Source organism: Pseudopipra pipra, chromosome 1 (genome assembly GCF_036250125.1).
Source record: "Pseudopipra pipra isolate bDixPip1 chromosome 1, bDixPip1.hap1, whole genome shotgun sequence".
In the NCBI taxonomy this organism is placed as follows: Eukaryota; Metazoa; Chordata; class Aves; order Passeriformes; family Pipridae; genus Pseudopipra; species Pseudopipra pipra.
The window spans coordinates 1,138,351-1,154,666 of record NC_087549.1 but is presented as its reverse complement, the minus strand read 5'-3'; the positions used below and the strand labels follow the sequence as shown (position 1 = coordinate 1,154,666).

General features: G+C 57.9%; 1 protein-coding gene across 3 annotated transcripts in view; it reads left to right on the top strand.

Moving 5' to 3' along the window:
* Window positions 1–15,807, top strand: part of LOC135404572 (1-phosphatidylinositol 4,5-bisphosphate phosphodiesterase gamma-1-like) — a 34,779-nt gene extending 18,972 nt beyond the window's left edge. Inside the window, exons 12-32 of one of the 3 annotated variants that reach the window (XM_064639475.1) lie at window positions 2–122; window positions 200–368; window positions 631–750; window positions 929–1,036; window positions 1,129–1,316; window positions 1,483–1,683; window positions 1,801–1,920; window positions 2,114–2,297; window positions 2,745–2,822; window positions 4,999–5,102; window positions 5,325–5,421; window positions 6,549–6,615; window positions 7,128–7,291; window positions 9,821–9,917; window positions 10,017–10,241; window positions 12,109–12,257; window positions 12,421–12,535; window positions 12,683–12,844; window positions 14,068–14,156; window positions 14,271–14,455; window positions 14,972–15,807. In XM_064639475.1, coding sequence (XP_064495545.1) covers window positions 2–122; window positions 200–368; window positions 631–750; window positions 929–1,036; window positions 1,129–1,316; window positions 1,483–1,683; window positions 1,801–1,920; window positions 2,114–2,297; window positions 2,745–2,822; window positions 4,999–5,102; window positions 5,325–5,421; window positions 6,549–6,615; window positions 7,128–7,291; window positions 9,821–9,917; window positions 10,017–10,241; window positions 12,109–12,257; window positions 12,421–12,535; window positions 12,683–12,844; window positions 14,068–14,156; window positions 14,271–14,455; window positions 14,972–15,023 — 2,795 coding nt within the window. In that variant the 3' untranslated portion in view covers window positions 15,024–15,807. Of the gene's footprint in view, window position 1; window positions 123–199; window positions 369–630; window positions 751–928; window positions 1,037–1,128; window positions 1,317–1,482; window positions 1,684–1,800; window positions 1,921–2,113; window positions 2,298–2,744; window positions 2,823–4,998; window positions 5,103–5,324; window positions 5,422–6,548; window positions 6,616–7,127; window positions 7,292–9,820; window positions 9,918–10,016; window positions 10,242–12,108; window positions 12,536–12,682; window positions 12,845–14,067; window positions 14,157–14,270; window positions 14,456–14,971 lie in introns of those variants that run through there. The other 2 variants (XM_064639340.1, XM_064639408.1) reach the window with 2 other exon arrangements.
* Window positions 15,808–16,316: the final 509 nt, after the last annotated feature.

Sequence of the window (16,316 nt, the reverse complement as noted above, 5' to 3'; positions counted from 1 at the left end):
GTGGACTGCTGGGACGGCCCGGATGATCTCCCCATCATCTACCACGGCCACACACTCACCTCCAAGATCAAGTTCCTGGACGTGCTGCACACCATCAAGGAACACGCCTTCGTCACCTCCGAGTAAGCCCCGGCTCCTCCCACGGCTCCCAAATCCCACCATTCCTGCCATTCCCACCATTCCCGCCCGCCTCCCGCAGGTTCCCCATCATCCTGTCCATCGAGGACCACTGCAGCATCGTCCAGCAGCGGAACATGGCCTCCCACTTCAAGAAGGTCTTCGGGGACATGCTCCTCACCAAGCCCGTGGACATCAACGCCGACGAGCTGCCCTCGCCCACCCAGCTCAAGAAGAAGATCCTGATCAAGGTACACCCCAAAATCCCTCTCGGCAGGAGGGATGTGAGCGGTGCCGGGCTGGGAGGGGGTGGGGATATTCTCCCAAATATTGGGATTCAAGAGTGACGTCCCTCTGTGATATCCCTCCAGACACCTCTCCGATGTTCTGCACCGAGAGGTGGCCGAGGGGAACGGGGGGAGTGGTGGGAAGGGACCTGTGGGAGTTTGATCCCGAGGGTTGGGAGCTCGGTGTGCCGTGGCCGCCGTGTCCCACCCCCTGGGCGCTCCCCAGCACAAGAAGCTGGTCGAAGGGAACCTGTACGAGGAGGTCTCCACCGCCAGCTACTCGGAGAACGACATCAGCAACTCCATCAAGAACGGGATCCTCTACCTCGAAGACCCCATTGACCACGTAAGGGAGGAGCTGAGCAGGGCCTGTCGGACGGGGAGGAGCATTTGGGTTTGGGGTGGGCATGGAATAGGCTCTCCTAGACCTGGGGAGCGGGAGGGAGCAGAGACCTCGTGTCAAAGCTCCGTCCTTCCACGCCATCCTTCTCCTCACCCTGGGAATACTCTTCCTCCTTCCCCAGACCTGGAGCCCTCATTATTTCGTCCTGACGAGCAACAAGATCTACTACTCGGAGGAGACCTCCCGCTACCAGTTCAACGAGGATGAGGAGGAGGTGGAGCAGAAGGAGGTGCGTGAGGGGCGAGGGGAGAACTCCGCGGGGGGCAGGCGGGAGGCAGAGGGTGGCACAAAACCTGTTTCGGGGTGGGGGTGACCCTGCAGGAGTTCAACAACAACGAGCTGCACTTCACGGAGAAGTGGTTCCACGGGAAGCTGGGCGGGGGCCGGGACGGGCGGCAGATCGCGGAGAAGCTGCTGCACGAGTACTGCACCGAGACGGGCGGCAAGGACGGCACCTTCCTGGTGCGCGAGAGCGAGACCTTCGTGGGCGACTACACCCTCTCCTTCTGGTAGGAGCTCTGGAGAGGCGGGATCCTGCCATTCCCGAGCCGCTCTGGCCGTCCTGCCCGGATAACCTTCCAGTTGACACCCGGTTTGGTGGCCAGAATGGCTTTTCCGGAGTGGGGGGGAAACACCACCTTTTTTTGACCTGCCTTTCTTCCCCCGCCGCGCCAGGAGGTCCAGCCGGGTGCAGCACTGCCGGATCCACTCGCGGCAGGAGGCCGGGGCCACCAAGTTCTACCTGACGGACAACCTGGTCTTCGACAGCCTCTACAGCCTCATCTGCCACTACCGGGAGGTGCCGCTGCGCTGCAACGAGTTCGAGATGCGCCTCACCGACCCCGTCCCGCAGCCCAACGCCCACGAGAGCAAAGAGTGAGGAGCAGCCCCACCCAGCCCCCTCTTCCCTCAGCCCCCGCTCCGGTACTGGGCGCCCTCCGGGGCGCAGGGACGCTGGTGGCAGCCCCCCGTGCCCGCCTTCTGCCCGGCCAGGTGGTACCACGCCAGCCTGACGCGCCTGCAGGCCGAGCACATGCTGATGCGGGTGCCGCGCGACGGAGCCTTCCTGGTGCGCAAGCGCGGCGAGCCCAACTCCTACGCCATCTCCTTCCGGTGAGCGCGGCCACCACCAAGCCTCCTGGGCTCGGCCGAGGGCTTGGGTCCATTGAGACCTCAGTTCACATGAAGACCTCCCCACGGGGACGTCCTCAGGGCGGTCGCCTCAGTGGCGTCACCGCCCACCCGTCCCTGTGGTGGAGCCGGGATCCAGGCCTCACACGTCCCCCGCCGCGTGTCCCGGCTCCAGGGCGGAGGGGAAGATCAAGCACTGCCGGATCCAGCAGGAGGGGAGGCTCTTCATGCTGGGCAGCTCGGCCGAGTTCGAGAGCCTGGTGGACCTCATCAGCTACTACGAGAAGCACCCGCTGTACCGCAAGATGAAGCTGCGCTACCCCATCAACGAGGAGACCCTGGAGAAGATGGGCACCACCGTGAGTGCTCCTTGGGGGGAAGGTTCAGTGCCCCTGTGCCCGGTTCCACCACCCTCCAGAATTCCGGGGGAAGCCCAAGCAGAACCGGCCGAACTCGTCCCGCTCACCCCCCAAAACTCCCTTCCAACGAGTTTAGGTTGGACATGGGGAAGAAGTTCTTTACAGGGAGAGGGATCAGACCTTGGGATGGGCTGCCCAGGGAGGGGGTGAAGTCCCAGTCCCTGGAGGTGTTGAAGCACAACCTGGACGTGGCACTCGGTGCCATGGGCTGGGTGCCAAGGTGGGGTTGGGTCTCCCAATGATCTCAGGGGTCTTTTCCAACTCGATTCATTCCGTGAGTCACAAAGGGATTTTAGGTCCCCCCCCAACCCCCTCATATCCAACCACACACGCCCCTGTAGCCCCTGCCCACACCCGGGTGACTCCCTCGGGAATTTCTCCCGGCAGGAGCTGGACTATGGAGCCCTGTACGAGGTGCGGACCCCCCACTTCTACGTGGAGGCCAACAAGATGCCCATGGCCAGGGTAAGGGGCCGAGGTGGGGACCTGGCAGGTGGAGGGGGGTGGGACACGGTGATTCCAGAGCTGGGGTTTGGGGGTGGTCCCTCTCCAGACCCACCACGTCTCCCACCACCACCGACCGGAGACATGGGGATGTTTTGCCACGTTTTTGGGACCCTCAGGTGATGCTGGAGCTGGATCCCTTTGCACCGGGGAACCCCAACAAAGCAGGTTTAGGGTCAGTTCCTAGAAGATGTATTTTCCATCCTTGGAGGTTTTTGGAACTGGGTTGGTCTCAGAGTTGACCCAATCTCCACCCTTGGAGGTTTTTGAGATGAACTGGTCCTGGAGCTGACACAATCTCCATCCTTGGAGGTTTTGGGGACTGGACTGATCCTGGAGCTGACACAATCTCCACCTTTGGAGGTTTTTGGGACTGGACTGGTCCTGGTGCTGGCACAGTCTCCATCCTTGGATGTTTTTGGGACTGGACTGGTCCTGGAGCTGACACAATCTCCACCTTTGGATGTTTTTGGGACTGGACTGGTCCTGGAGTTGACAAAATCTCCACCTTTGGAGATTTTTGGGACTGGACTGGTCCTGGAGTTGACCCAATCTCTCGTCCTGAAAGTTTCTGGGACTTGAAGCTTCATCAGGAACTGTAGTGACAGGACAAGGAATGATGGATACAAATTGAAAGCGGGGAAATTTGGGTGAGATATTGGGAAGAAATTCTTCCCTGTGAGGGTGGTGAGACACTGGAACAGGTTGCCCAGGGAGGCTGTGGATGTCCCAGCTCTGGAAGTGTTCCAAGTCAGGTTGGATGTTCAAAGCCAGGGTCCTGCTCCAGCCCAGATCTTTATCCAGAGACTGGGAGATGCTCCTGGCCCCACTCCAGCTTGGACCCTTTTCTGGAAGCTGGAGGATGCTCCCGGTCCTGCTCCAACCCAGACACTTATTCCAGAGGCCCAGACCCTTATCCCAAAGCTGTAGGATGCTGCCAGCCCTGTACCAGCCCAGACCCTTATCCAGAGGCTGTGGGATGCTCCTAGTCCTGCTCCAGCCCAGATCCTTATCCAGAGGTTATGGGATGCTCCTGGTCCTGCTCCAGCCCAGATCCTTATCCTGAGGCTGTGGGATGCTCCTGGTCCTGCTCCAGCCCAGATCCTTATCCAGAGGCTATGGGATGTTCCTGGCCCTGCTCCAATCCAGATCTTTATCCAGAGGTTATGGGGTTCTTCTGATCTTCCTCCAGCTCAGATCCTTATCCTGAGGCTACGGGATGCTCCTGGTCCTGCTCCAGCCCAAATCCTTATCCTGAGGCTGTGAGATGCTTCTAACCCTGCTCCAGCTTGGACCCTTGTTTGGAAGCTGGAGGATGCTCCCAGCCTTTTGCCAGCCCAGACCCTTTTCCTGAGGCTGGGAGATGTTCCTGGTCCTGCTCCAACCCAGACCCTTATCCAGAGTCATGGGAATGCTCCTGGCCCTGCTCCAGCCCAAATCTGTATCCTAGGATGAGGGCTGTTTCCAGCCCTGCTCCAACCCAGACCCTTATGTGGGATACTCCTGGTCCTGCTCCAGTCCAGATCCTTATCCCAAAGCCGTAGGATGCTGCCAGCCCTGTGCCAGCCCAGACCTTTATCCAGAGGCTGTGGGATGCTCCTGGCCCTACTCCAGCCCAGACCTTTATCCAGAGTCTGGGAAGTGCTCCTGGCCCTACTCCAGCCCAGACCCTTATCCAGAGTCTGGAAAATGCTCCTGGCCCTGCTCCAACCCAGACCTTTATCCAGAGTCTGGGAAGTGCTCCTGGCCCTGCCCCAGCCCAGATCTTTATCCAGAGTCTGGAAAATGCTCCCGGCCCTGCTCCAGCCCAGACCCTTATCCAAAGTCTGTGGGATGCTCACGGCGCTGCTCCAGCCCCGATCCAGGAGCATCCCACTGCCTCTGGATACGGATCTGTGCTGGAGCAGGACAGTGGGATGCTCCTGGCCCCGCACCCACCCCGACCCTTCTCCTTGAAGAACCTGCTTTAGTGGGAGACATGGCAGGGTGGGCTTGGAATGGGGGCCATCCCAACCCTGTGAGATCCCACAATTTGGGGGTGTGGGACCCTCGGGACCGCCGAGGCCGGGCCTGGAGGTGCCAGGGGTGGTGACAGGTGGTGCCAGGCGGTGACCATGTCCCTTCCATGGTGTCCCAGTGCACGGTGAAGGCCCTCTACGACTACAAGGCGCAGCGGGAGGACGAGCTGTCGTTCTGCAAGCAGGCCATCATCCACAACGTCGACAAGCAGGACGGCGGCTGGTGAGGACGTCACGCGCGCCCACGGGTGTCACCGCGGGCCGGGAGGAGGAGGGGACGCCCCGGGGGGATCCCCCGGATTGTCCCTCAGTGGGTTTTAACCGCCTCCTCCTTCTCTGTCATCCCCCCAAATCCCTCTTCCTCCTGGCCCCGCACGCAGCTCGGACGCCCCCGGCCCCTTCCCCGAAATCCGTCCGCCCGCCTTGACCCTCTGACCCCTTGCAGGTGGCGCGGGGACTACGGGGGCAAGAAGCAGCTCTGGTTCCCGGCCAACTACGTGGAGGAGATCGTGGGCACCCAAGCGCCGGAGCAGGACGAGGCCGTGAGTGCCACCACCCCCACCGGGGACACCGGAGACGGGCCTGGTCCTGCTCCAGCCCAGATCCTTGTCCAGGGGCTGGGAGATGCTCCTGGTCCTGCTCCAGCCCAGATCCTTGTACAGGGGCTGGGAGATGCTCCTGGTCCTGCTCCAGCCCAGATCCTTGTACAGGGGCTGGGAGATGCTCCTGGTCCTGCTCCAGCCCAGATCCCTATCTGGAGTCTGGAGGATGCCCATGGTCCTGCTCAAACCCAGACCCTTATCCAGAGGCTATGGGATGTTCCTGATCCTTCTCCAGCCCAGATCTTTATCCAGAGGCTATGGAATGCCCGTGGTCCTGCTCCAGCCCAGATCCTTCTGGAGTCTGGGAGATGGTCCTGGTCCTGCTCCAGCCCAGATCCTTATCCAGAGGCTATGGGATGCCCATGGTCCTGCTCCAGCCCAGATCCTTATCCAGAGGCTGAGGGATGTCCGTGGTCCTGCTCCAACCCAGATCCTTATCTGGAGTCTCAGGGATGCTCCCAGTCCTGCTCAAACCCAGATCCTTATCCAGGGGCTGAGGGATGTTCCTGGTCCTGCTCTGGCCCAGATCCTTATCTGGAGTCTGGGAGATGATCCTAGTCCTTCTCCAGCCCAGATCCTTATCCAGAGGCTGGGAAATGGTCCTGGTCCTGCTCCAGCCCAGATCCTTATCCAGAGGCTATGGGATGTTCCTGATCCTTCTCCAGCCCAGATCCTTATCCAGGGGCTGGGGGATGCCCATGGTCCCGCTCCAGCCCAGATCCTTATCCAGAGGCTGGGGAATGCCTATGGTCCTGCTCCAGCCCAGATCCTTCTGGAGTCTGGGGGATGATCCTAGTCCTGCTCCAGCCCAGATCCTTATCCAGAGTCTTGAGAATGCTCCTGGTCCTGCTCCAACCCAGACCTTTATCCAGAGTCATGGGAATGCTCCTGGTCCTGCTCCAACCCAGACCTTTATCCAGTGCCCAGATGATGCTCCTGGGTGTTTTTTCCCAGTTTTCCTCAGTTTTGGCCGACTGGGAGACCTGGGGGTGGCTCCCAAAGGGACCTGTCACCAAGCCTGGCCCCACAGGCCTCCTCCATCTCCCTTATTCCTTCCTCTCTTCCAGTCCTCGGAAAACAGCCCCCTGGGGAACTTCCTGAAGGGATTCATCGACGTCCCATCCTGCCACGTCGGTGAGTTCCCGTCTCCCTGATCTGGGGGGGAATTCTGAGGATTTGGGACTGATTTGTGGGGAATTCGGAGGAGTTGGAACTGATTTCAGGGGAATTCTGAGGTTGGGATTGATTTGGGGGGACTTCTGAGGAGCTGGGACTGATTTGTGAGGAATTCTGAAGAGTTGGAAATGATTTCAGGGGAATTCAGAGGTTGGGACATATTGGGGGAATTCAGAGGTTGGGATTGATCTGGGGGGAATTCCAAGGTTGGAGCCGAGTCGGGGGAGAATTCCGAGGAGTTGGGACATCCAGATGATCCAGGGGACATCTCCCCCCGGCTCCGAGCGCGTTTCAGCGCGGAAAACCGAATCCACACGTTAAAAAAAACTCGGGATCCTCGCCGGGAGGACCCGGCCGGGCCGTGGGAGCGCCAGGAGGGGCTGGTGGGAGCGCTGAGGTTTCGTTTGCCCCCCAGAGCCATCCCTTGGGAATGCCTCCGAGTAAAGCCCCCCCCTCTGGTGTCCTTGTAGTGATCTCCAAAGACGGGAGGAGCTCCAAACCATTTGTCTTCACCATCCATTCCCAGCAGATGTCCCACGCCGCCCAATCCCTGGACGTGGCCGCGGACACGCAGGAGGAGCTCAGCGAGTGGGTGGCCAAGATCCGGGAGGCCACGCAGAACGCGGACGCCCGGGTGAGGATGGGAACGGGAATGGGAACGGGAATGGGCTGGGATGGGGATGGAGGGACCCCTTTTCCGTGGGGATTGGCCCCGGTGTCTCCAAAGGAGGAGGATTTGGGCTGGGAGCTGCCGGGACCAGGCTGGGAGCGAACGGAGTCCTGCTGGGAGTGACTGGGTTGGTGGTGGGAGCGACTGGAATGGTGCTGGAGATAGCTGGGATCATACTGGGAGCGACTGGGATCATACTGGGAGCGACTGGAAGTGACTGGGATCACACTGGGATCATACTGGGAGTGACTGGAAGTGACTGGGATCACACTGGGATCATACTGGGAGTGACTGGAAGTGACTGGGATCACACTGGGATCATACTGGGAGTGACTGAGATCATACTGGGTTCATAGTGGGAGTGGTGGGAAGTGACTGGGATCATACTGGGATCATACTGGGAGTGGCGGGAAGTGACTGGGATCATACTGGGAGTGACTGGAAGTGACTAGGATCATACTGGAACCATACTGGGAGTAGCTGGGATCACACTGGGATTGTACTGGGATAGACTGGGATTACAGTGGGGACTGGAACCTTACTGGGGATTACTGGGAGCTCCTGGGCCCATGCTGGGAACCAAATGGGGACACACTGGGAGCAACTGGGATCAACTGGAAGATACTGGAATGGTACTGGGATCATGATGGCGTTAACGGGGAGCAACTGGGACCATGCTGGGGGCAACTGGGATCATACTGGGATTATACTGGAAGTGACTGGAATCATTCTGGGAGTAGTTGAGATCACACTGGGATTATACTGGGATTACAGTGGGTGTGAATGGAACCTTACTGGGGTTACTGGGAGCTCCGGTAACTGGGTCTATGCTGGGGGCAACTGGAATCTTACTGGGAATGACTGGGATTATAGTGGGAATAACTGGGATTATACTGGAACCATACTGGGAGTAGCCGGGATCCACTGGAAGACACTAGAACCATGCTGGGGGGACTGGGATCACAACTGGGGCAACTGGGATCACACTGGGAGTGACTGGGATTATAGTGGGAGTGACTGGAACCGTACTGGGAGTAGCTGGGATCACTCTGGGAGTGACTGAGATTATAGTGGGAGCGACTGGAACCATACTGGGAGTAGCTGGGATCACAGTGGGAGTAACTAGGATCACACTGGGATTGTACTGGGATAGACTGGGATTACAGTGGGTGTGAAGTAGAACCTTACTGGGGGTTACTGGGAGCTCCTGGACCCTTGCTGGGAGCCAATCTGGGACACACTGGGAGAAACTGGGAGCAACTGGAAGATACTGGAATGGTACTGGGATCATGATGGTGTTAACAGGGAGCAACTGGGACCATGCTGGGGGCAACTGGGATCATACTGGGAGTGACTGGGATTAAACTGGAAGTGACTGGAATCATTCTGGGAGTAGCTGAGATCACACTGGGATTATACTGGGATTACAGTGGGTGTGAATGGAACCTTACTGGGGTTACTGGGAGCTCCAGTAACTGGGTCTATGCTGGGGGCAACTGGAATCTTACTGGGAATGACTAGGATTATAGTGGGAGTGGCTGGGATTATACTGGAATCATACTGGGAGTAGCTGGGATCACACTGGGATCCTACTGGGATAGACTGGGATTACAGTGGTAGTGACTGGAACCATACTGGGAGTAGCTGGGATCACAGTGGGAGTAACTAGGATCACACTGGGATTGTACTGGGATAGACTGGGATTACAGTGGGTGTGAAGTAGAACCTTACTGGGGGTTACTGGGAGCTCCTGGGCCCATGCTGGGAGCCAACCTGGGCCACACTGGGAGAAACTGGGAGCAACTGGAAGATACTGGAATGGTACTGGGATCATGATGGCGTTAACGGGGAGCAACTGGGACCGTGCTGGGGGCAACTGGGATCATACTGGGAGTGACTGGGATTAAACTGGAAGTGACTGGAATCATTCTGGGAGTAGCTGAGATCACACTGGGATTATACTGGGATTACAGTGGGTGTGAATGGAACCTTACTGGGGTTACTGGGAGCTCCGGTAACTGGGTCTATGCTGGGGGCAACTGGAATCATACTGGGAATGACTGGGATTATACTGGAATCATACTGGGAGTAGCTGAGATCACACTGGGATCCTACTGGGATAGACTGGGATTACAGTGGTAGTGACTGGAACCATACTGGGAGTAGCTGGGATCCACTGGAAGACACTAGAATCATGCTGGGGGGACTGGGATCACAACTGGGGCAACTGGGATCACTCTGGGAGTGACTGAGATTATAGTGGGAGCGACTGGAACCATACTGGGAGTAGCTGGGATCACAGTGGGAGTAACTAGGATCACACTGGGATTGTACTGGGATAGACTGGGATTACAGTGGGTGTGAAGTAGAACCTTACTGGTGGTTACTGGGAGCTCCTGGGCCCATGCTGGGAGCCAACCTGGGACACACTGGGAGCAACTGGGACCAACTGGAAGGTGCTGGAAGAACCCTCGTCCCGTTTTCCCCGTGCAGATGCAGGAGGGGAAGATCATGGAGCGGCGGAAGAAGATCGCGCTGGAGCTCTCGGAGCTGGTCGTCTACTGCCGCCCGGTGCCGTTCGACGAGGACAGTAAGAGCCGGAAAAGCGGGATGTGGGACGGGATGAGCGCGGGACGAGGTGGGCGGTGGAAACGACGTCCTCCACCGACGGTCCCCTCGGCTCTTCCAGAGATCGGCACGGACAAGGCGTGTTACCGGGACATGTCGTCCTTCCCGGAGACCAAGGCGGAGAAATACGCCAACCGCAGCAAGGGCAAGAAATTCCTGCAGTACAACCGGCGCCAGCTGAGCCGGATCTATCCCAAGGGACAGCGCCTGGACTCCTCCAACTACGACCCGCTGCCCATGTGGATCTGCGGGAGCCAACTCGTGGCCCTCAACTTCCAGACGCCCGGTAAATCCTGATCCGGGGGCGGTGTTGGGATCGGCCCTGTAGCTTGGCCCTAAAATTTCCATCCCTGGTGGTTCTGGCCTGGGTCTTGTTGTTGGAGGCGGTTTGGGTGATCTCTCCAACCTTAGGCCTCATCCTGGTGGGATCATCATCTCCCATGGCTCTGCCCGGGGTCTTGTTGTTGGAGGTGGTTTGGGTGATTTCTCCAACCTTGGTCCTGATGGGGACACAAGAGATGGTTTGGGTGATCTCTCCAACCTTGGTCCTGATGGGGACACAGGAGATGGTTTGGATGATCTCTCCAACCTTGATCCTGATGGGGACATAGGAAGTGGTTTGGGTTATCCCTCCAGCCTTGGTCCTCATCCTGATGGGGACACAGGAGATGGTTTGGGTGATCTTTCCAACCTTGGTCCTGATGGGGACACAGGAGATGGTTTGGATGATCTCTCCAACCTTGGTCCTGATGGGGACACAGGAGATGGTTTGGATGATCTCTCCAACCTTGGTCCTCATCCTGATGGGATCATTGTCTCCCATGGCTCTTCCCTGGGTCTTGTTGGAAGTGGTTTGGATGAGCTCTCCAACCTTTGTCCTCATCCTGATGGGGACACAGGAGGTGGTTTGGGTGATCTCTCCAACCTTTGTCCTCATCCTGATGGGATCATCATCCCCAGTGGCTCTGCCCCAGGTCTTGTTGGAGGCAGTTGGAATGATTTCTCTGACTTTTCCCCTCATCCTGATGGAGACAAAGGAGGTGGTTTGGATGATCTCTCCAACCTTGGTCCTGATGGGGACACAGGAGATGGTTTGGATGATCTCTCCAACCTTGGTCCTGATGGGGACACAGGAGATGGTTTGGGTGATCTCTCCAACCTTGGTCCTGATGGGGACACAAGAGGTGGTTTGGGTGATCTCTCCAACCTTGGTCCTGATGGGGACACAGGAGATGGTTTGGATGATCTCTCCAACCTTGGTCCTCATCCTGACGGGATCATTGTCTCCCATGGCTCTTCCCTGGGTCTTGTTGGAAGTGGTTTGGATGAGCTCTCCAACCTTTGTCCTCATCCTGATGGGGACACAGGAGGTGGTTTGGGTGATCTCTCCAACCTTTGTCCTCATCCTGATGGGATCATCATCCCCAGTGGCTCTGCCCCAGGTCTTGTTGGAGGCAGTTGGAATGATTTCCCCGACTTTTCCCCTCATCCTGATGGAGACAAAGGAGATGGTTTGGGTGATCTTTCCAACCTTGGTCCTGATGGGGACACAGGAGATGGTTTGGATGATCTCTCCAACCTTGATCCTGATGGGGACATAGGAAGTGGTTTGGGTCATCCCTCCAGCCTTGGTCCTCATCCTGATGGGGACACAGGAGATGGTTTGGGTGATCTTTCCAACCTTGGTCCTGATGGGGACACAGGAGATGGTTTGGATGATCTCTCCAACCTTGGTCCTCATCCTGATGGGATCATTGTCTCCCATGGCTCTTCCCTGGGTCTTGTTGGAAGTGGTTTGGATGAGCTCTCCAACCTTTGTCCTCATCCTGATGGGGACACAGGAGATGGTTTGGATGATCTCTCCAACCTTGGTCCTGATGAGGACACAGGAGATGGTTTGAATGATCTCTCCAACCTTGGTCCTGATGGGGACACAGGAGATGGTTTGGATGATCTCTCCAACCTATCCCTCATCCCAGTGCGCACCTCTCCATACAATCCTTGGGCCCTTCACGCAAAACCCGGCTTCATCCCTGCTCCAACCAGAGTTGGGGGCTCCTAGTTGGGTTTGCCAAGGCAGGACCCTCTGCCCAAGGACCGCGAGGAGGCCCCGGTGCCCCAGGGCTCAGCTCTGCTCTGTCCCGCGGCCGCAGACAAACCGATGCAGCTGAACCAGGCGCTCTTCATGCTCGGGGGCCGCAGCGGGTACGTCCTGCAGCCCGACATCATGAGGGACGAGACCTTCGACCCCTTCGACAAGAACAGCCTGAAGATCGTGGAGCCCATCACAGTCCAGCTGCAGGCAAGTGGGCGAGGACCACCTTGAGGTGGCCACCGCCGAGGTGGGGACTTGTTCCTTCAGTTTTGGGTCGGCCGGGCGTGGGTGTTACGTGTTTCAGCCGCGTGGGGTTGGTTACTCTTGGAGGTCCTTCCTCACCCTCCTTCTCCTCCTGTTCTTCCCACAGATCCTGGGCGCCCGGCACCTGCCCAAGAACGGGAGGAGCATCGTGTGCCCCTTCGTGGAGGTGGAGGTTTGCGGCTCCGAGTACGACAACAGCAAGAACAAGACAGATGTCGTAGGTGAGGGACTGCAGGGATGATGTTCCCGCTCCCGGGATGCCAACGCGACCTTGACTGTGCCCGTGAGGGGACGTGTGGGTGCCGGTGCCATGTGGGTGATGTCTGTGTGTCCGGCCTGGCTCCGACCCTTCCCGCTCTCCCCCGCAGCCGACAACGGCTTCAACCCCGTGTGGCTCTTCAAGCAGTTTGTCTTCGACATCAACAATCCGGAGTTCGCCTTCCTGCGCTTCGTGGTGTATGAGGAGGACATGTTCAGTGACCCCAACTTCTTGGCACAGGCCACCTTCCCCGTCAAGGGCCTCAAAACAGGTATGGTCCTCCCACCGTCATCGTCATCTTCTCCGGCAGAGTCATGGAATCATAGAAGGGTTTGGGTTGGAAGGGACCTTTAAAGGTCAATTAGTCCAAACCTGTGCAATCATCTCCATCATAAAGTCATGGAATCATTGAAGGGTTTGGGTTGGAAAGGACTTTTAATGGTCAGATAGTCCAAACCCTTGCAATCATCTCCATCATCATCATCATCTCCATCATCAGGTTATGAAATCATAGAAGGGTTTGGGTTGGAAGGGAGCTTTGAAGGTCATCGAGTCCAACCCCCCTGCAATCATCATCTCCATCATAGAGTCATAGAAGGGGTTGGTTTGGAAAGGACCTTTATAGGTCAACTAGTCCAAACCCTTGCAGTCATCATCATCATCATCATCATCATCATCAACATCATCATCATCATCATCATCATCATCATCATCATCTCCATCACAGAGTCATGGAATCATAAAAGGGTTTGGGTTGGAAGGGACCTTCAAAAGTCAACTAGTCCAAACCCTTGCAATAATCATCATCATCACAGATCATGGAATCCTAGGAGGGTTTGGGTTGGAAGGGACCTTTACAGGTCAACTCGTCCAAACCCTTCCAATCATCATCATCATCATCATCGTCATCATCATCATCATCTCCATCACAATCATGGAATCATAGAAGGGTTTGGGTTGGAAAGGACTTTTAATGGTCAACTAGTCCAAACCCTTGCAGTCATCTCCATCATCATCATCATCATCATCATCTCCATCATCAAGTTATGAAATCATAGAAGGGTTTGGGTTGGAAGGGAGCTTTGAAGGTCAACTAGTCCAACCCCCCTGCAATCATCATCTCCATCATAGAGTCATGGAGTCATAGAAGGGGTTGGTTTGGAAAGGATCTTTATAGGTCAACTAGTCCAAACCCTTGCAATCATCTCCATCATCATCATCATCTCCATCACAGAGTCATAGAATCATAGAAGGGTTTGTGTTGGAAAGGACCTTCAAAGGTCAGGTAGTCCAAACCCTTGCAATAATCATCATCATCATCACAGATCATGGAATCGTAGAAGGGTTTGGTTTGGAAGGGATCTTTAAAGGTCATCAAGTCCAAACCTTTGCAATCATCATCATCATCTCTATCATCATCTCTTGGGGTCCTGGCCATGGTGAGGGGCTCGGCCCCTGCCGTGGCACTGAGCTCTGTCGTGGTGTTGTGCCCAGGCTACCGGTCGGTGCCGTTGAAGAACAGCTACACCGAGGACCTGGAACTCGCCTCCCTCCTCATCCACATCGAGATCATCAACGCCAAGGCAGGTGGTCCCGTCGCCTCCGTTTCCCCGACCCGAACGAGGAGGGTCATCTCCTCGGGGCGGGGGGGGGTGCCCTGCCCGTCCCCCCACACTCACCCCTTTGTTTTGGGGCAGGAGGAAGACGAGGAGAACCTCTACTCGTCCATCCAGCAGCTGCGGGACCGTGCCAGCGAGCTCTCCAGCCAGGTCTCCAGCTACGAGCGCACCAACGGCTGCGACTCCCGCTACCAGCAGCGCCTGGACGAGCTCCGGGCGGCCCAGGAGCGGCTCATGGAGCTCACCGAGGTCCGCAACCGCAAGTGAGTGCGGCCCCTGCCCATGCCTTTGGGTGCTCCCTCTGGGGGTTGGAACACAGGTCCTGTGAGGAGAGGCTGAGGGAGCTGGGGGGGTTCAGCCTGGAGAAGAGGAGGCTCAGGGGAGACCTCCTCACTCTCTGCAACTCCCTGCCAGGAGGGGGGAGCCGGGTGAGGGTTGGTCTCTTCTCCCAGGCAGCATCAGTAAGACAAGAGGGCACGGCCTTAAGTTGTGCCAGGGGAGGTTTAAGTTGGATATTGGGAAGAAATTCTTTCCAGAGACAATAATCGGCCATTGGAATGGGCTACCCAGGGAGGGGGTGGATTCTCCATCCCTGGAGGTGTTTCAGGTGAGACTGGATGTGGCATCAGTGCCATGGGCTGGGAACCACGGCGGGGTTGGATCAAGGGTTGGACTTGATGATCTCAGAGGTGCTTTCCAAGCCGGCTGATTCTGTGATTCTTTGATTCCATGATTCTGTGATTCCATGATTCTAAAGCCACCCCTCTGCTCCCCTCCAGGTTGATGGAGAAGAAGAAGAGGGACCGGCAGATGGTCACCAAGCGCAGTTGAGCGGGAGGGCCGTGAGCGCGGGAGCTCCCCGGCCACCTCCTCTCCTGCCGCACGGGGAGATGGGGTGGCCACAGCTGGTCCCCTGCCCGTGACCGGGACTGGGTGACCTCCAGCTTTCATCCCACGTCCCCTGGGGCTCGTGGCCACGCCCCTGTCCCCACGGGGTGGCCGCCATGGCTCCTCTTCCCCCTCCATCCTCCAACGGGGAAACTGAGGCACGGGGGCCCAGCCGGGCCGGGATGGGGCAGGACCAGCCACCTCCATCCTGGGGACGGGTGACAGGATGGGTTGGCAGTGAAACCCCAGGGTGGGGACACAGGGGACACTCGGGGGGGGGGTCAGGGGGATGTTTTGTCCCCCCCCTATAAATATCTGTATTTTCTTCTTTTATCCAGCCTGTACATACGGCGGGGGGGGGGAGGGGTGTCTGGACCAGCCACAGTATTAGGGCACAAGGGGGGGGGACCCCAAAATGTCCGGAGATGTCCCAGCAAGGGAGCAGGGGACGAGTCTGGGGGTGTCTCACAGGGCAGGGCAGTGACAAGGTGCCCTGAGGTAGATACGGGCACCCCGGTGGTCCCAGAGGGGACAGGGATGGCACCGAGGAGACCCAGTGTTGTCACCAAACCCTGGGAATGGGGACAGATCCTGCCAGTGAAGCCCATGGAGGTGGTGGCCGGCCCGGTGGTGGCTGGGGACATCTTGGGGTGTCCCCCGGGGTCGGGGTGTCCCGGGGGGGGGACCTGTGTATTCTTTGTATGAAAATAAATCTATTTAGCCAATATTTATACCTGTGACCTGCTGCCCTGACCTGGTGTCCTCTCCCCGATGTCCCTGCGGTGGGTGATGGCCCCAGGGGGGTCCCAGATCCGGGGTGTCACCCTTGTCCCCCCCCTGACGTGTCCTGGAAGTGGTGGGGACACTCAGGCAGGGGACACGGGACACAGGGGACATGGGACAGAGGGCACAGGGCCAGGAAGACACAGGGGACATGGGACAGAGGGCACAGGGGACACGGGACATGGGACAGAAGGCACAGGGCCAGGGGGACACAGGGGACATGGGACAGAGGGCACAGGGCCAGGGGACACAGGGGACATGGGACACAGGGGACATGGGACAGAGGGCACAGGGGACACAGGACATGGGACAGAGGGCACAGGGGCAGGGGGACACAGGGGACATGGGACACAGGGGACATGGGACAGAGGGCACAGGGCCAGGGGGACACAGGGGACATGGGACACAGGGGACATGGGACAGAGGGCACAGGGCCAGGGGGACACAAGGGCC